At 53.3% G+C, this 19,183-nt stretch overlaps 1 protein-coding gene across 2 annotated transcripts in view; it reads left to right on the plus strand.

Moving 5' to 3' along the window:
* The window catches only part of LOC137356747 (aryl hydrocarbon receptor nuclear translocator-like), a 35,857-nt gene extending 17,773 nt beyond the window's left edge, over window positions 1-18,084 (plus strand). For both annotated transcript variants that reach the window (XM_068022483.1, XM_068022482.1), the window contains exons 14-20: window positions 8,534-8,594; window positions 9,129-9,243; window positions 9,924-10,026; window positions 11,077-11,218; window positions 12,112-12,280; window positions 13,908-14,053; window positions 14,401-18,084. In XM_068022483.1, coding sequence (XP_067878584.1) covers window positions 8,534-8,594; window positions 9,129-9,243; window positions 9,924-10,026; window positions 11,077-11,218; window positions 12,112-12,280; window positions 13,908-14,053; window positions 14,401-14,490 — 826 coding nt within the window. In that variant the 3' untranslated portion in view covers window positions 14,491-18,084. The remainder of the gene's footprint in view (window positions 1-8,533; window positions 8,595-9,128; window positions 9,244-9,923; window positions 10,027-11,076; window positions 11,219-12,111; window positions 12,281-13,907; window positions 14,054-14,400) is intronic.
* Window positions 18,085-19,183: the final 1,099 nt, after the last annotated feature.

The raw sequence follows: 19,183 nt of genomic DNA on the forward strand, positions 1-19,183 counted from the left end.
TGCTGGTTGTGGGATCTTGCTGTGCTCAAATTGGCCGCCATGTTTTCCCCACATCACTTCGGAAGCTCCTCATTGGCTGTGAAGCGCTTTGGGGCGCCCTGAGGTGGCGAAAGGCGCTAGAGGAATGCAAGTCTCTTTCTTTTCCCTCTTGTTGTGGGGCTCTAAGTGACTGATCACGTGTGAGCTTGGTTGAGAGGGGGGTTGGTGGTGAGTGGGATGCATTGAGCGTCCGCTAGCTATTCAGTCAGGAGGATGTTGCAGGCCTGATCCGGCATTCCTACATGTCACTTCCCAGTAAGGTGTTAATTTAAACCGGATCCTGGTTGGTTTTCTGCACAGACAAGGGATCAATCCATTGAACTTCCCGATCAGTATAGAGTCAAAGGTCAAGGCTCATTCAGCAGACTGTAAAATCAAACATGTAATTCCTCCTATCCAGTGCAAACAGCAGGTGCTCCCAGAATAGGTACATGTATGGGTTTTGACAGTGAGTAAAGCTTCTCAAGTAGTGTCCCAAAGATGTACCGGGGAAGATGGTGGCATAGCAGTAATGTCGCTGGACTAGTAATCCAGGCTAATGCCCCAAAGACACTGGTTCAAATCCCTCTCTGGGACGTGGGTTCAAATGTACCACTGGCCTTGTGAATTTCCCCTCTCTCTGTTGTCTGTGATATCGGTTCTTGCTGGGCGTGGGCTTGGGTCACAAAACCATTTCCCCACCCCTGGTTTTGCAGTTCAAAACTGCTAGTGCTGGAAATGCAGAGCAGGTCAGTCAGCATCGTGTCGTTCCATACATAACTGTTTTAAATTGTCAGCGGGTAAAATAGACAAAATGTCACAGCAGCATGGAGAGTTTGGGCTGAAGTTATTAGAATGGAGGGAGCTTTACTCTGTATCTAACCCCGTGCTGTACCTGTCCTGGGAGTGTTTGATGGGGACAGTGTAGAGGGAGCTTTACTCTGTATCTAACCCCCGTGCTGTACCTGTCCTGGGAGTGTTTGATGGGGACAGTGTTGAGGGAGCTTTACTCTGTATCTAACCCCCGTTTTTTTTTTTTTTTGAGGGAGCTTTACTCTGTATCTAACCCCGTTTTTTTGTTTTTTTTTCTTTCGGGAGCTTTACTCTGTATCTAACCCCCGTTTTTTTTTTTTTTCTTTTTTTTTGTAGAGGGAGCTTTACTCTGTATCTAACCCCGTTTTTTTGTTTTTTTTTCTTTCGGGAGCTTTACTCTGTATCTAACCCCCGTTTTTTTTTTTTTCTTTTTTACAAGGTGACCTTTATACCCCAGGCCCCTTTTATATTTTTTCACATCGAGGGGGCCTTTATCCCTCAGGCCCCCTTTATGTACATATTTACAGTTTTAAAATAACTTTATTAAAACAGATAAATAAACAAAAAAACTCAAATTAAAATGCCATTCTCGGCGTCGACGATGCACTCCAGTCCCTGCGGTGCCCACCGGTCGCGGAAGGCCTCAAGCGTACCGGTGGACACCGCATGCTCCTTTTCCAGGGACACCCGGGCGCGAACGTAACTGCGGAAGAGGGGCAGGCAATCGGGGAGGACGGACCCCCCGACGGCCCGCAACCTGGACCTGTGAATTGCCACCTTGGCCAGGCCCAGGAGCAGACCGACGAGGAGATCCTCCCCCCGGCCTGAGCCCCTCCGCACCGGGTGCCCAAAGATCAGGAGCGTGGGACTGAAGTGCAGCCAGAATTTGAGGAGCAGCCCCTTCAGATACTCAAATAGGGGCTGCAACCTCGCACACTCCGTATAAACGTGGAACACGGACTCGTCCAGGCCGCAGAAAGTACAGCTGGCCTGGGAGTCCGTGAACCTACTTAAAAGCCTATTGCACGGGACTGCTCTGTGCAGCACCCTCCACCCCAGGTCCCCGATGTAAAGGGGGAAGACTCCCGCGTAGAGAGACCTCCATTGGGGTTTCCCCTCGCCGCCAGATGGCAACGCGGACCGCCAGGGCGTGTCCGGCCGGCTGACGAGGGCGAGGAAGTGGAGAGTGTGCAGGAACAGCCCGTACAGGAAACCCCTCCGCGCCGATTGGAATGGCACGGAGGGCATTTCCGAGAGGCGGCTCGGGTTGTGCGGGACCGGCTCCCGAGGAGGGTTTCGGGGCCTGGGTCCGATGAGCAGTTCCGGCCGAGCGGGGGTCAACTCGGCCGGGATCGCTCCGCACTCCCGAGCCCCCTCGCCACCCGCAGTGAGGGGCGCCCCGGGGGTTTCGGCTACTCCTCCGCCCGCCGGACTGTCCCCGGAGTCGGCCGCCCGGACAGCCGAGGCGCTCTCCTCCGCCGGCAGGGGAGCGCCCTGACTGGAGGCGACCATGTTCCAGACTCGGAAAAGATCCCGGTAAAAGACAGGCAACTCCCTCAGAGAGGCGCGGCTAACGGACTCCACCGGGAGCTGCGTGTCGTCTTGAAGGCAGTGACACTGGCGGAAAAAATACGTCGCCAGCGCACACCATCTGGGAGGACGCTCGACGTACAGGTATCTCTGCAGGGTCCGAAGGCGGAGAGTCGCAGCCTGGGTGCGGACGCACACCAGCGACTGACCGCCCTCCTCGATCGGGAGACTCAGGACCGCGGCAGAGACCCAGTGTTTCCTCTTGCCCCAGAAGAAATCGACGAGTTTCTTCTGGATCTTGGTGGCAAATACAGGGGGCGGGGCCAAAGTGACCAACCGGTACCACAGCATGGAGGCCACCAGTTGGTTTATGACCAACGCTCGGCCCCTGTAGGAAAGCACTCGGAGCAGTCCTGTCCAGCGCCCCAGCCGAGCGGTGACTTTCGCCTCCAACTCCTGCCAGTTTGCCGGCCAGGCTTCCTCAGCGGGGCTAAGGTGGACTCCCAGATAGAGGAGGTGCGTGGTGCTCCACGCAAAAGGTGTCATCTCCTCCGGCAGGGAGTCCACCCGCCACTGACCAACCAGGAGTCCGGAACATTTCTCCCAATTGATCCTCGCGGAGGACGCGGCAGAAAAGGTCTGCTGGCAGTCGCGCATCCTCCGCAAGTCAACGGGATCTGTGATTGCGAGGAGCACGTCGTCGGCGTAAGCCGAGAGGACGACCCGCATGGCCGGCTCGCGCAGAGCCAATCCCGTCAACCTCCTGCGAAGCAGGCACAGGAAGGGCTCCACGCAGATGGTATACAATTGGCCGGACATGGGGCACCCCTGACGCACTCCTCTCCCAAATCGAAGGGGCGCCGTCAAGGACCCGTTAACCTTGATTAGACACTCTGCGACGGCGTATAAAAGTCGGACCCGGGCCACGAAATGCGGCCCGAGTCCGAAAGCGCGCAGAGTCCCGAAAAGGTAATCGTGATCCACCCTGTCGAACGCCTTCTCCTGATCGAGGGAGAGAAAGGCGACCGACTGACCAGTCCTCTGGGAAAGATGGATCAGGTCCCGGACCAGGTGGATGTTGTCCTGGATGGACCGGCCCGGGACTGTGTAGGACTGGTCGGGGTGGATCATGTGGGCCAGCACGGAGCCCAGGCGGGTAGACATAGCCCGGGCAAAGATCTTATAATCCGTGCTGAGGAGGGAGACCGGACGCCAGTTTTTAAGCAGGCGGAGATCGCCCCTCTTCGGCAGCAGGACGATGACCGCCCTGCGCCACGAGAGGGGCATCTCCCCGGTCGCCAGGCTTTCCCCCAGGACCCTCGCGTAATCGTCCCCCAGGACATCCCAGAACGCCCTGAGGAACTCCACGGTCAACCCATCCAGCCCTGGGGATTTGCCCCTTGAGAGCTGGTGGAGGGCGCCAGTCAGCTCCGCCAACGTGAGCGGAGCCTCCAATCCTTCGGCGCCCTCCGGGCTGACCTGCGGCAGGTCCTCCCACAAAACTCTGCGCGCATCCTCGCTGGACGGATCCGGAGAGAACAACGCACTGTAATACGTCCGGACCAGGAGGCCCATTCCCTCCGGATCCGTGATGGAGGATCCGTCGTCGGCCAGCAGCTCGACGAGCTGCTTACGGACCCCCCGCCATTTTTCCAGCGAGTAGAAGAAGGGTGAGGCGCGGTCCAAATCTTGCAGGATCTGGATCCGCGACCTCACGTACGCGCCTCGGGACCCTATGAGCTGCAGGTTCCTCAGCGCGCCCTTCTTCTCTTTGTACGCCTGCCACAGGGCCGGGTCCGCGACGGCATGACCGAGGCGGGATTCCAAGTCGAGCACCTCCCTCTCAAGGCGCCCGATCTCGGCTTCCCGCCTCTTGGTCGACCCCTTCGCGTACTCCTGACAGAAGACGCGGATGTGAGTCTTGCCCACATCCCACCATAGCCTCAAGGAGGGGAAGCCCCCCTGCTTCCTTCTCCAGTCGGCCCAGAATCGACAGAACGAGTCCCGAAATCGCACGTCCTCCAGCAGCCGGTTGTTAAAGTGCCAGTACGCGGACCCCGCCCGCGTGCGGAGCGGAGTGAACTCCGCCCACACCAGGCGGTGGTCCGAGCACGGCACCAGCCGCATGGAGGCCGCCGAAACGCGGGAGACGTACGCCTGCGAAATGTAGAGGCGGTCGATTCGTGACCCCCCTCCTCCAGACCTCCACGTGAAGGCGCTGGAGTCGGGATGGAGATTCCGCCAGACGTCCACCAAGTTAAGGGAGCTGATCAGTCCCCTCAACTTCTCCACCGACGCTTGGCCGCGCTGGGGACCGGAGCGATCCCCCACCTCGAGGGTGCAGTTAAAATCCCCCCCGAGGATGATGCACTCGCCGCTATCGATGGAGCTCAAGAGAGCGGACACTTCTTCAAAGAAGCGCGCTTTCAAAGCGCCGGGCCTGGGCGCGTACACATTCACAAAGTGGAGCGGCACGCTACCCAGGCGAACGGCGAGGTGGAGCAAGCGGCCCGGCACTAGCTCCTTGACCCCCAAGATCTCCGGCTGAAAAGTCGGGGCCAACAAGATAGCCACCCCACTAGAAATAGGGGTGAGGTGACTCATGTAGACCCCACCCTGCCACTCCAGGAGCCAGGTGGCTTCGTCTCCCGGAACGGTGTGGGTTTCCTGCAGAAAGCTCACCGCGTATCTCCCTTCCCTAAGGACTGAGAGATTGTGAAATCTGCGGTGAGCCCCTCTGCTGCCGTTGATGTTGAGGCTGGCTATGGTTATCTTCATGTCAAAGGTACTTAAAACCCGTCACCAACAGCTCACTGTGAGGAGGGAGTGGAAGTGCACCTGGCCCTCCACTCCCCCAGCAACCCATTGAGGAACACATTAAAACGGCGCCTCTCAACCAGTTTCACGTCCGCGCGCTTGCCCGCTATCTTAAGGGCGGCACGGACGGACTGGATGATCAGCGCCAGATTCGACCAACGGTCGAGGGCCAGCTGAACTTTATTGCGGCAACCCCTGCAAGCCGCGAGGAAATCCCGGAGTTCCGCCGTGGGGATGAGAGGAGATTCGGTGGGAGGCACGAGGGACTCCACCACCTCACTGGCGATGGAATCAAGATCATCCTCCGTGCCCCGCACCGAATCCCCATCCTCCTCCGGGTCGTCACCGCCAGCGGCCGACACATCTACCACACACTGTGGGGCGGACGTCCCGGCCGCGCCAGCTGGTCCCGCCTCCGTCACGATCCCACCCCCAGGATCGATGGCGGAGGAGTCCTCTCTGGGTTCTATTGTGAAACTGGAGCCTGTAGGCACCAGCGGCTCAGGACCCCCCTCCACCTCCGTCCCCAGGGCAATGAGTGGTCCAGGGGAGACAGAAGTTCCCGACTCCGGGAAACCAGCCGGAGCCGAGATTGGAGGCGGAGGGAGGAGGCTATCTCCCACTCCGCCAGCACCCACAGGCCCAGCAGGTGGGGCAGCATTCTCAGTTATAACTGGGTCGGGTGTCTCCTGGTTGGTGGTGGACTCCGGCTGGGAGGCCCGACCCTCTGGGGCCTCGCCCTCCCCTTCATTCAGGACACCCGACCCAGTAGCAGTGGCAGAATGGGCGGCTTCCCCAGGCTCCCCCACCACAAGCAGGGCCCCACTTACTCCTTCAGTAGGGGCCTCAAGTACCGGGGCCTTCCCCTCCCCTCCATCCTGAGGAATTGGGAGCACCTGCCCGGACTTTGCAGCCTTGGTGGTGGCGGTAGGGGAAACCTGGGGACCCGAAACAGGAGACAGCTCCCCTCCAACAGATGGGCCCTGCGCCTCAGGGCCCCTTGTTACCTCTGTGGAGGGGTGCCTTCTCCTCTTTTTCCCAGTTGTGTGCGGAGGCTCAGAGACCTCCATATCATCAGAGGCCTCCACCTCCACACTCTCCTTTTTTTTATTCACCCTGGGCCTGAGCCCAGCCCTGGGGCAAGTTGACTTCCCGAGATCGGGCCTTGGGCTGAGCTCAGGCTCGGGTAGTGTCACGATATCCAGGGGACGCGCCTCTCGATGTTTATTTCTCCTCCGCGCCTTCCTTCCACTTGGACGGTCACCCCCCTCCCTGCCGGAGGCCGTGAAAACCACAGCCTCCGGTACCGACTGAATGGTATCTGGTGGTGGTGTAGTGGGGGTGGGAGGAGGTGCAGTGTCGCCACCCTGGGCCGCTGAGTTGGAGTTGGCAGCCGGGAGGTTGGGGCAGTTCTTACGAACATGCCCCACCCCCTTACAGACATGGCACCGCACCCCGTCCAAGGTCCAGAAGACGCGGTAGGCCGTCCCCTGGAATTCGACATTGAAGTGGCCCTCTGTCACCTCCTCCCGCGCCAGCTGCATGAATAACTGGCGGCGGAAGGAGTAGACGTGTCGGAGGCTGTTCTCCCGAAGACCGAGCGGGACTGGGGTGAGCCCCGTCTTTACCTCCCCCAGATGGTGCAGGTGGGGAAGGAGGAGCTCACCAGGGATGAAGGGTGGGACATTGGATAAAATGAGCCTTTGCGCAGTGGCCTCCAGGGGGTCCACTGGCAGAAAGGTCCCGCCCACGGTGAGCCCCTTGCTCAGAGCCAGGGACACCGCCCGCTCGGTCTTCAGGAAAAACACTGCCTTCCCGTACATTTTAGAGGCTGCAACAATGGCCGAAGGGCCGACAACCTCGGCCATTGCTTTCACGCATGCCTCTATAGTCATGTTCGGGTGGACGTAGCTCTTGACCCCATGCTTCGTTGTTAATAAAGCAAAAGGTGACGGGGCAACAGGTGCAGCTGCAGCAGCCGCAGCAGCATATGAACGGGAAGGCCCCGCCACCGGCGAAGAGGGGCTTGCCATGGGGTCTAAGAGCTACGTCCACCCCCAAGAAACAAAACAAATTTACACAATTTTTAAAAAAAAGCAAACTTTTTGGAGTGGGAGTAGAGGAGGATGGGGTAGGATGGTAAAGGAAATGGGGAGGATAGGTGACTGAGGCGACTGAGTGGAGGAAGGGAGAGAAAGGCTGAAAAGGATGTTTGTTCCAACTGCCAGTTGGAGCACCTTTATAACAATTAGTCCAAAACTGTTTGTTGTCTTCCAGTTGGGGGAGGCTTCTTCGCCCGGGACAGCTGGAGCCGCCCGGTACTCTCCTCTTCTGATTTTAACAAGACAGTCTTCACCCGGGCAACTCCAGCTGTCCCGAGCAGGCAGTTGGGGTGGGGAGGGAGCTCCCTGTGTGCAAACACCAATACAAACACAGGGGCCCCTACTGGATTTGGCTGCCCCACCCCTGAGTCTTCAGGCCTCTTCTCCCTCCCCCAAACAGTTTAAACTTCAGAGTCTTTCAGGTGCCCTGACACCCACCTTTCCAGAAAAATTGCAGCCTTCCTTGATGGTTTCCCTCCACTCTATTCACCTTTCTCCAATCTCTCTCTCCAGTTGCTGCAGTTTCCAGTCTCCACTCTCCTCTTCCCAGTTGCTGCAGTCCAGGTGCAGCTGCTCCCCCTGATTGCTGGCAGGAAGTGCTCCAAATTGACCAGCCAATCCCAGTGCTGTACCTGTCCTGGGAGTGTTTGATGGGGGACAGTGTAGAGGGAGCTTTACTCTGTATCTAACCCCCGTGCTGTACCTGTCCTGGGAGTGTTTGATGGGGACAGTGTAGAGGGAGCTTTACTCTGTATCTAACCCCCGTGCTGTACCTGTCCTGGGAGTGTTTGATGGGGACAGTGTAGAGGGAGCTTTACTCTGTATCTAACCCCCGTGCTGTACCTGTCCTGGGAGTGTTTGATGGGGACAGTGTAGAGGGAGCTTTACTCTGTATCTAACCCCCGTGCTGTACCTGTCCTGGGAGTGTTTGATGGGGACAGTGTAGAGGGAGCTTTACTCTGTATCTAACCCCCGTGCTGTACCTGTCCTGGGAGTGTTTGATGGGGACAGTGTAGAGGGAGCTTTACTCTGTATCTAACCCCCGTGCTGTACCTGTCCTGGGAGTGTTTGATGGGGACAGTGTCTCACCCATCATACACCCAGCTTTCCTTCCCCAGCTTCAGTTAATCGGAGTTCTCGTTTAATTTCGGCTTTTGAATGAATGTCATCAAAGTATGCGACTTATCCTTTTATCCTCTGCGTCCTCTATTGCAGTAAATTCTTGTGTGACAGATGTTAACTTGTTCCTGTAGGCATCTGCAGCAGTCTCCCGCTATCACTGGGCAAGAAGAACTTGCTTATGAGCACCCACAGGTAAACTGGAAGATGATAATGATATAGATTTTAATGTACCTTTATTCTGCAACCCCTTCATGAAATCCTCTGTGGTCAGCTCAGACCACTTTCCTTCCATTTCGCTGAAGGTGCTGGTATTTGCTAGGTTAGGATGTGGCTCCACCGGTGTTGTCTGCTTTCGTACCTTGTGCAAAGAGGGGGCCACTCTGCAGCTGTCAGTTTTGACTGGTTGTGTCGGTGACCCTGCCCCTCATGCCCCAGACGAACACAGCGACTGATTTTTCCGGTGTTCCTCCGCCACCCCGCTTCTCTCCTGATTACAGGGGCGTGGTTGCTGCTGGGCGCATGGGGACTAGGCGCGACTGCTGCCGCCCTTTGGCTACCCTACTGAATTGCTTGCTCCTGTTTTTCTGTCGGTTGGCATGGCCTGGCTTTGGCGGACTGCCGTTGGCCTGGCGTGCCTCACATCACAGAGGTGGTCTGTTGACCACAAACGTACGTTGGATTTGTACTGGTGCGATTAATCTGACTCTGTGCCAATCGATGCTTTAGGTCACTGTTCAGGCTGCAGCGTCAGAACACACAAAGCCCATCAACAAAGCTGAGCCCCTGTACAGTAGGGAGACCGACCCACGCTACACTGAAATCTACTCTGGCATTCCCACAGGCAAGCAAACTGTTCAATAGCCTTTTTTAAATTCCCTTATTAAATTGTACTTGTCTGAATCCAGTTGGCTCAAAGATTATAGCCTCTTCGTTTCACTCTGTCACTCTCTCTGCCAGCCACGGGTCGGCGGTTCACTCTCTCACCTCTGAGTCAGAAGGTCGTGGGTTCCGAGTCCCCGCTCCAGAGACGGGGAGAACATAATCCAGGCTGGCGCACACCCAGTGCCAGTACTGAGGGAGTGCTGCACTGTTGGAGGTACTATCTTTCAAATGAGATGTTAAACCCAGGTCTGCTCCCCTCAGGTGGGTGTAAAAGATCCCACGGCCACTATTGGAAGAGCAGCAGTGGGGAGTTCTCCCCGGTGTCCTGGGGCTCAATATTTATCCCTCGACCAACACCACTTTAAAAAAAAAAAAATGAACGATCTGGTCATTATCTGGTCGTTGTTTGTGGGATCTTGCTGTGCGCAAATTGGCTGTCACATGTCCTACATTACAACACTTCACAAAAATGTGATTAACTTTCTGTAAAGCGCTTTGGGCCGTCCTGAGGTTGAGAAAGGTGCTATTATAAATGCATGTCTTTTTCTTTTCTACCACCGTAGGTAATTCACTGCCTGAAGGGTATTTCAGTGATGTTGTAAGACACGGGTATAATGTTTGTTTTGTTATGTTGCATAGCGGACCAGAGTAAAGTGATTCCATCCACCCCAGGCACCGGGAGTCAGCAGATTTACCAGCAGGGCAGCTCCTTCCCGTCGGCCCGGCCTGCGCAGAACTTCAGGTACCGTTCCCTTCCACGGGGCGGGGTAGGGGCAGTAGCACATTCTGGGATGTTAACCCCACTCCCCCCCCCCCCCCCCTGCCCAGTCCACCAAAGCTTGAGGTCGCGCGTTCATGGTGATCGGTCAAGGAGACCGGGTGCCACCCGGCAGCCAAGCACACTGGATGTCGATCAGTTTTAATAAACCATCGTTGCTTCTCCATGGTCAGTTCTGGCCTGCCCTCCCGTATTCCCTTCCGTTGTCAGCACACTTTCTTTCACCGTGCAAGTGGCTATAAGGACGGGCGCCTTTCCATGTCCTTGATGCCCGGTGCTGTCCAGGGGCAGGGTTCAGGAACAGGAATTCTCCCCTCCACCCACCTGCACCTTCCACCCCTCCTCCAAAGCCCAGGAGCACAGAGCACAATGATCATAGAATCATACAGCGCAGAAGGAGCTCATTCGGCCCATCGTGCCTGTGCTGGCTCTTTGAAAGAGCTATCCAATTAGTCCAACTCCCCGCTCTTTTCCCCCATATCCCTGCACATTTTTCCCCTTCCAGTATTTATCCAATTGCCCTTTTGAAAGTTACTATTGAATCTGCTTCCACCGCCCTTTCAGGCAGCGCGTTCCAGATCACAACAACTCGCTGCGTTAAGAAAAATTCTTATCTCGCCCTCTGGTTCTTTTACCAATTATGTTCAATCTGTGTCCCTCTGGTTACTGACCCTCCTGCCACTGGAAACAGGTTCTCCTTATTTACTCCATCGAAACCCTTCCTGATTTTGAACGCCCCGATTAAATCTCCCCCTTATCCTTCTCTGCTCTATGGAGAACAATCCCAGCTTCTCCCAGTCTCTCCACATTAACTGAAGTCCCTCATCCCTGCTCCCATTCTGATAAATTTCCCTCCGCACCCTCTCCAAGGCCTTGACGTCCTTCCATAAGTGCGGGGCCTAGAATTGGACCCAAAACCCCAGCTGTGGCCAAGCTAGTGTTTGGTATGATGGTGTAGTGTCTTGTGCTGTGATAAGTTTCTGACTCCTCCTCTGCTCCTTCCTCCCATGACAGCACCACCATGGTCCCTCCTGTGAACATTGTTCAGCAGCCAGCATCGGCAGGACAGATCCTTGCTCAGATTTCGCGGCAGTCGGCCAGCGGTCAGGTTACTGGAAACACATGGAGTGGAAGCCGCCCTCCATTCCCAGCACAGGTTTCTCCCCTCAGCGCTTGACGTCTTTCAATGCATTGAGTTCCTCTTAAACTTTCATCTTTTCTTTTCCTCCGTGTAACTTTGCCTTGGTGTTAAGGGAGGGGGTCTGTTGGAATTGCGGGATGTGATCCCTAAAAGAGGAATCCCAAGTTTTTTTATTCGCTCACTGGCATTTCTTGCCCGTCTCGAATTGCTTTCAAAGTTACTGGTGAACCGCTGCAGTCCGTGTGGTGTAGGTACACCCACAGTGCTGTTAGGGAGGGAGTTCCAGGATTTTGATCCATTGACAAGGAAGGGGCGGCCGATTGTATTTCCAAGTCAGGATGGTGTGTGACTTGGAGGGGAACTTGCAGGTGGTGGTGATCCCATGTATTTGCTGCCCTTGTCCTTCTAGTTGGTAGCGGTCGCGGGTTTGGAAGGTGCTGTTTAAGGAGCCTTGGTGAGTTGCTGCAGTGCATCTTGTAGATGGTACACACTGCTGCCACTGTGTGTCGCTGGTGGAGGGAGTGAATGTTGAAGGTGGTGGATGGGGTGCCGATCAAGCAGGCTGCTTTTTCCAGGATGGTGTCGAGCTTCTTGAGTGTTGTTGGAGCTGCACCCATCCAGGCAAGTGGAGAGTATTCCATCACACTCCTGACTTGTGCGTGATAAATTCTGAATTTGGCTTCGGTAGCTATTGTGGGTTGCGAGGTCTTCAGTTGGGTGCTGGTGTCCCTCGGCAGGGGGAGGGGGAGATGCAAACTATTTAGATGCTGGTGTTGTGGCTTTGCCTTGTGAATCAGTCAGTCACGGTGTGCTGGTGGAGGGGTTCTTGTGATGTGAACGCTGCACAGTCAGTGACACACAAGACCCCGACCCACTTTTCTGTAACTTTCTTTTCCGTGTTCTTTCAGCAAATGGCAGCCCAGGGAGCAAAGACGCAGTCGGCACCGTTTGGGATGGGAGCGAGTCGCAGCTTCACAGCCAACGCCGCTTCCTTCAGCCCCCTCGCCACCCCTGTAGCCCCGTCCGCTGCCGGAGGTGCCACCTACCCAGCCCTCGCCAACCGCGCCACTGCTTTCGGTAGGTAGCCAACTCGCTGTCGCTCCCTCTATTTCTCTTGTGCCTGGCTGGAGAGGAAGGTTGAAATCCATCCTGGTTCCTGCGCCCGATAACTGTCCATTGACACTTACCCCAACCCCTCAGCCACAGCGAGTAGGTGTGCAGAGTGTGACGTGGGAACAGGATTGGGCTTCGCTTTAATGCCTCCCACAGTCGAATAGCGATCATGTCCTCCTGATCCAGACTTGGCTATGAAGAAAGTACAAAGTACTGGAGTTGAATCTGTAGAAGTACGTGAGGGAGCAAGGGATAGAAGAATATGCGTGAGACGAAGGAGAATGGGAGGAGGCTCGTGTGGAGCAGAAACACCATGGAGCAGATGGGCCGAGTGGCCTGTTTGTGTTGTGGGCTCATTTTAATTCTGAATCGGGCAGATAAGTTTGAATGAAGGTTATTTTCCCTCTTACTGCATTGTGTTAATTATAGAAGCAAAATACTGCAGATGGTGGAAATCTAAAATAAAAACAAAAAGTGCTGGAAATACTCAGCAGGTCTGGCAGCATCTGTGGAGAGAGAATCAGAGTTAACGTTTCAGGTCAGTGACCTGTCATCAGAACTGGCAAAGATTACAAATGTAATAGGTTTTAAGCAAATAAAGCAGGGTTGGGTAAAAGATAACACAAGGGAAGGTGTTAATAGGACAGAGGGTCACAGAGAATTAACTGACCAGAAGCGTTAGTGCCGAGAGGGTGTTAAGTGACAGAATAATGAACAGCTCTGGCCAAAAGCACAAACATGAAAAAAAAAGTGGGGCAGGCACATGGTAAATAAATGAATGATGAAACCAACTATAATAAAATTAAAATAAAAAGGGGGGGGGGTGCCCCGTCATGCTCTGAAATTATTGAACTCAATGTTCAGTCCAGCAGGCTGTAGTCTGCCTAATCGGTAAATGAGATGCTGTTCCTCGAGCTTGCGTTGATGTTCACTGGAACACTGCAGCAATCCCAGGACAGAGATGTGAGTGTGAGAGCAGGGGGTGTGGGGTGTTGAAATGGCAAGCAACCAGAAGCTCGGGGTCCTGCTTTCAGACTGAGCGAAGTTGTCACCCAAAGCGGTCCCCCAGTCTGCGCTTGGTGTCCCCAATGTAGAGGAGACCACATTGTGAGCAGCGAATACAGTATACTATGTTGAACGAAGTACAAGTAAATCACTGCTTCACCTGAAAGGAGAGTTTGGGGGCCTTGAATAGTGAGGAGAGAGGAGGTAAAAGGGAAGGTATTGCACCTCCTGCGATTGCAGGGGAAGGGGACGAGGTGTTGGGGGTAATGGAGGAGTGGACCAGGGTGTCGCGGAGGGAACGATCCCTTTGGAATGCTGAGGGGAAGGGAAGATGCATTTGGTAGTGGTACTGTGTTATTTATCCCTTGTCCAGTGCCACGTAAAACGTAAAATCTGGGTTGTCATCACATTGCTATTTGTGGGATCTTGCTGTGCATGAACTGTCTGCCCCGTTTCCTACATTGAGCGACTAGATTTCAAAATGTAATTCAGGATCGTAAAGCGTTTTGGGGTGTGCTGTATAAATGCCGATCCCTTTTTCTTTACTGGACTGAACTGTATTTCTGTACCCCTCCCCACAACGAAGCTGAGGCCGGACAGACGAGTGCACAGTTCCAGAGTCGACCTGCCGAAGGAGCCTCCGTGTGGCCGCAGTGGCAGGGTCAGCATCACACACAGACATCCAGCGAGCAACACGCTCACCAACAGCAGAGCCAGCCCGAGGTGTTTCCGGTGAGGAGTCAGACTGCAAGTAGTAACCTGTCACGTCTTAGAGCAGAGAAAGTTAAGGGAAGATACAATCGAGGCGTTCAAAATCATGAGGGGGTTTTGGTGAAGTAAATAAAGAGGAAGCTGTTTCCAGTGGCAGGAGGGTCAGTAACCAGAGGGACACAGATTGAAGATAATTGGTAAAAGAGCCAGAGAGGGAGATGAGAGTGACGCATGATCAGGTTGAATAGCGGAACAGGCGCGACAAGCTGAGTGGCCTCTTGCTAGTTTAGAGGGGAGGGATGTATGTAAATACAGGATGGTTCACATGCACAGACAAACGGTGTGTTGTCTTTTGTTTAACCCTTCAGGATATGCTGTCCATCTACGAGGACCAGGGCACCAGTTACAACAGCGACGAGTTCTCTGAGCTTCCCATATTCCCCTCGTTCTCCGAGTAGCCTGGACTCGCCAGAAAGGAAACATATTGCCAAATCGCATCTTTCGTCCCCTCTCTCTTTCTTTTCTGCCCCCCCGCACCAGAACCTTTTATTTGTAACCGTGCGCTAAGTGGTATCTTGGTTATTTTAATTTCCCCCCCCCCCACCTCCCCATTGGGTGTGGCGTATGATTGGACACGTCTTGCCCCACCGCCCCCCCCCCCCCCTCCCCCCAACCTGCCCAGCCACTTGTGCTTGAAGTGGTTGGCATTGTCTTCACGCTCATCTTGAGGGATCAGCGAGGGTTTGGCCACAGGTCTGCTCGGCGTGCTAGTGACTGTCAACTTCTGCAAGCAATCCACTTTTAACGGTCTTTCCACCTTGAAGCCTCGAAATATTGTCAGCATTTCCAAGTTGCGGAGGGAATACACCAGCATCATACTTGTGTCCGAGAAAGCTGGGTCATCTCCATAATGACGTCGTCGTCTGGCACTGAGCGGGCGCAACACTTGGGTGCTTGACATGCTGTTGCTGCACACTTTTGTCTCCTGCTGTGCCCCAGGGCAGTAAACCTCCACTCTACTTGTCTCAATTGCTGCCATAGTCGCTGTGTGCCTGGAAGCATCGAAGCTCTGTGAGCTTGCTTTGAGTGTTCTGTACCTTTTTCCACCCCCCACGCACACCTTTGCCCACCAGAGATCAGTGTATTACAGATGCCACCCCTCTCCGCCAATGCACAGTGGCAGCAGTGTGTGCCATCTACAAGATACACTGCAGCAACTCGCCAAGCCTCCTTTGGCAGCGCCGCCCAAACCCGTGACCTCTACCACCTAGAAGGACGCATGGGAACACCACCCCCTGCAAGTTCCCCTCCAACTCACACACCATCCTGACTTGCAACTATATCGGCCGTTCCTTCACTGTCGCTGGGTCAAAATCCTGGAACTCCCTCCCTAACAGAACTGTGGGTGTACCTACCCCACATGGACTGCAGCGGTTCAAGAAGGCAGCTCACTGCCAATCTGAGGGTCAACTAACGATGGGCAACAAACGCTTGAGATGCCCATGTCCCAAGAATGAATTTTTAAAAGCTAATTGTCTTGCAGGCCCCAGATGCTTTTGGGCTGATTGCAAGAGGAGTAATGCTTTCTCTGGTACCGTTCTTTCAGACCACTGGAATGTCTGCTGTGGCAGCAAGTGCATCAGAAGGCCCCACGCTTGACCCCCGTGATCTGCCCCAGTGTAGCATACACACACACACCACCTCGAACCTCGGGCAAGATGAGGGCGCTCCCAGCCTGCTGGCTGTCCAGGTGCATCCATGCTAAAGCATGAAGGGGCTCGGCTGTGATGCATCATGGGGTTGAATAGCCTGCCAGCCTTCGCTGCCTGGGCTTAGAGGTTGAGAGCAGGCCATCGATACCCATGAATATATTTCTAGCAGAGAAGAATTGGTGTACGTGGGCTTTTTTAAAAATCAGAAATGAACTGTACAGAATCATGGGGATTTGGAGTCACTGAATTATGCCCTTTAACAAAGGCTTGATAGTGGAATGAGGACATGTTTCTCACGGGCCTGTAGGATTCTAAAGCCACTGAGAAGAATGGCCATCAGTTTTACCTTTTCAAGAAAAAGGTTTCTGTGGGACGGGCGTGCCTGAGTAGTTACTTTTAAGACTCGTAATTCCGCGCACGTCGCACATTCACTTCTGCACCAGCCTCGAGAGTTTTCGTACATTGGAGCCCAGCGCAGCTTTTACTCGTTGGGTGCATATATACTTTTGTATTTTATGTTTTTAACTTGTAACATAGGTCTGTGTTGAACTCATGGATAGTTCAGGAACAATCATGCTTATCATTACCTTTTTTTTAAAAAAAAATCGTGTATTTCACAGCTTTTCCTTCTGTGCTGTTTGTAAATATATCATGTGAATTGGGGAGATGTGGGTACGAAATGGGGAACATTTTAAATAACTATGAAGAATATATATATAATATAGTTTTAAGGGGTGGTAGCACCAGCGAAGGAGCTGTTGTGTTTGTATCTCTCTCTCTCTCTCTCTCTCTCTTTTTCTTACCTGGAGGAAAACTAGGCAATGTCAGTTTCTGTGTGGTGATCCCAGTGACCACCCAGTTAAAGCAAGAGGCCGAGCCTGCTGCGGCCCTTGTATTGCTGCACGCCTTGAGTAAATTTTTAAAAATCTGAATTTTGGAGAACCCAGCATGCCAGCCCATTGCAGAAGCACGGCTGTAGTCTCGGGCGGGCGTGTTTTTACACAAAGCTGGATTGGGTGAATCTACCTCGAGGCTTAATTGGCAGGATTTAGTCTCCGAGGTTGCCCTTTGTTTTTTGTATTTTGTTCAATCCTCGTCTTTGTTTCCAGAAACGCTCACTGTGTCTCTACCTCTTACCCTGTTCATTTGCACACAGAGGTCGCCTTCCCAGGCAGCTTACATCCGTCACACTGGTTGGGGGAAAGACTCCCTCCTCTGTGGCTCCCTTTTACTTTTAGCTGGAGTCCCGAGTATTGGAACTCCCCCTGCCCTCCCCCCCAGCCTCGACAGCTTTTTTGGGGGCGAGGATTCCAGATTTTCACTCCCCTTTGTGTGAAGAAGTGCTTCCTGACATCACCCCTGAACAGCCTGGCTCCAATTTTAAGGTTCTGCCCCCTTGTTCTGGACTCCCCTCCCCCACCAGAGGAAATAGGGTAGATAGAGAGAAATTATTATCTGTTTTAATATCTTAAACACCTGGATGTAGATCACTCTTTAATCTGTTTTCCAGGGAATGCAAACCTAGTCTATGCAACCTGACCTCATAATTTAACCCTTTTACTGCTGGTGATTCACCTGCTGCCAAATCCTTTTCCCGTGTTGTACTATGGCACAGTCAGTTGCTTACGAGGGCTAGTGGTGCGTGAGTGTGCGGGTGAATTTAACAGACCTGTGTCTGTGAGGGTTCTACGTCAAATTGCGATTGCAGCTTGGCTCATCAGTTCCCCTGGGGATTGGGGGTGTGGTGTATGTGTGGCTGGGAAGGGGTCTTCATTGGGCAGGCTGACAATGGGAGCGCGGTGGGCAGGCCGGACAGACAGCTATCCTCCGGTCCGATCATCAGGGGGCGCAATCTTGGTTATATCGATCAGCCTTCGCCCCGAGCAGCTCCTACCTAACCTTCATGAAGGAAGGTGGCAGCGGTGCCCTTGTGTTTACTGGCTTAGCTTCTCTGGCAATACAGAGACCTTCCCTCAACAAAATAAAGGTCTAGGAACCCCCCCCCCCCCCCCCCCCCTTCAACAAGCTGCCTCACTATTTATATTTCAAACAATTCTTGGAGCATATGGTTCATTGCAGGTGGGAGGGAAGCCAAACCATTCTATTGGGGTGCGAAGGTGGGGCCACGAATGGTTCACATTGAAGGAGCTTGGAAAGTGTCTAGTTTTTGACTTTAAAGTCGATGATTTGGATATTATTTTAGGAAGGATTTTTTTTTCTTTGACAATCTTCTGGATTGTCTCCCCTTATTTCCTGTACATGTTTTTATTTGATTTTTATTTATTCAGATTAATACATTGTTAATCTTTCCATCTCTATTAATAAAGAAAAAAAAAACCACCCCTTTGCATTGTGTGTCTCTTTGGGTTTTGTGGGTTTTGAACAGTTGCCAGCTTTGCCCTCGTGGCTCAGTGGGCAGCACTCCTGCCTTGGAGTCAGAAGGTCGTGGGTTCAAGCCTCCCTCCCACTCGAGATGTTTGAGTGCTTAATCCAGGCTGTCACCGCCAGTACTGAGGGAGTGTCTGAGGTGCTGTCTTTTTGGGTGAGGCGTTGAGCCAGATGAGAGGTAGTGGCTGAGAAGTTGGCCTCTTTGTACACACAGCCTTGCTTTGGCCAAGCAAAGTTGACAATTCACCAGGACTGGATGCGACGCAGCTGAAGATACTGAGCTAAGTAAGGGTAGAAATTGCAGAGACTCTGGCCATAATCTTCCAGTCCTCCCTTGGAGATGGGTGGTGCCAGCGGACTGTATAAATGCAAATGTTACACCCTTGTTTTAAAACAAGTGGTGTAAGGATAAAGGTAGTAACTACAGGCCAGTCACATTAACCTCTGTAGGAAGGGTTTTAAAAACGATAATCTGTGACAAAGTTAACAGTCACTTGGGCAAACGTGGACTAATTAAGGAAAGCCAGCGTGGATGTGTTAGGCAAATTGTTTGAGTTTTTTGATGAGGTAACCGGGTTGATGAGGGCAGTGCAGTTGATGTGGTGTACATGGACTTCCGAAAGGCATTTGATAAAGTGCCACATAACAGGCTTGTCAGCAAAGTTGACGCCCATGGAATAAAAGGGATAGTGGCAGCGTGGATATGAGGTTAGCTGAGTGACAGGAAACAGTAGTGGTGAGCGGTTGTTTTTTCAGACTGGAGGAAGGTATATAGTGGGGTTCCCCAGGGGTCAGTATTAGGACCACTGGTTTTTTTGATCTATATTAATTATCTACACTTGGGCGTACAGGGTGCAATTTCAAAATTTGCAGGTGACACAAAATGTGGAAGTATTGTGATCTGTGAGGAGGATTTTAATAGATATCAAGAGGGCAAATACAGGCTAGTGGACTGGGCAAGCACTGGGCAGATGAAATTTAATGCAGAGCTGTGTGAGGTGATACATTTTGGTAGAAAGAATGAGGAGCAGCAATATAAAATCAAAGGTAC

The sequence above is a fragment of the Heterodontus francisci genome, chromosome 46, assembly GCF_036365525.1.
Source record: "Heterodontus francisci isolate sHetFra1 chromosome 46, sHetFra1.hap1, whole genome shotgun sequence".
Lineage (NCBI taxonomy): Eukaryota > Metazoa > Chordata > Chondrichthyes > Heterodontiformes > Heterodontidae > Heterodontus > Heterodontus francisci.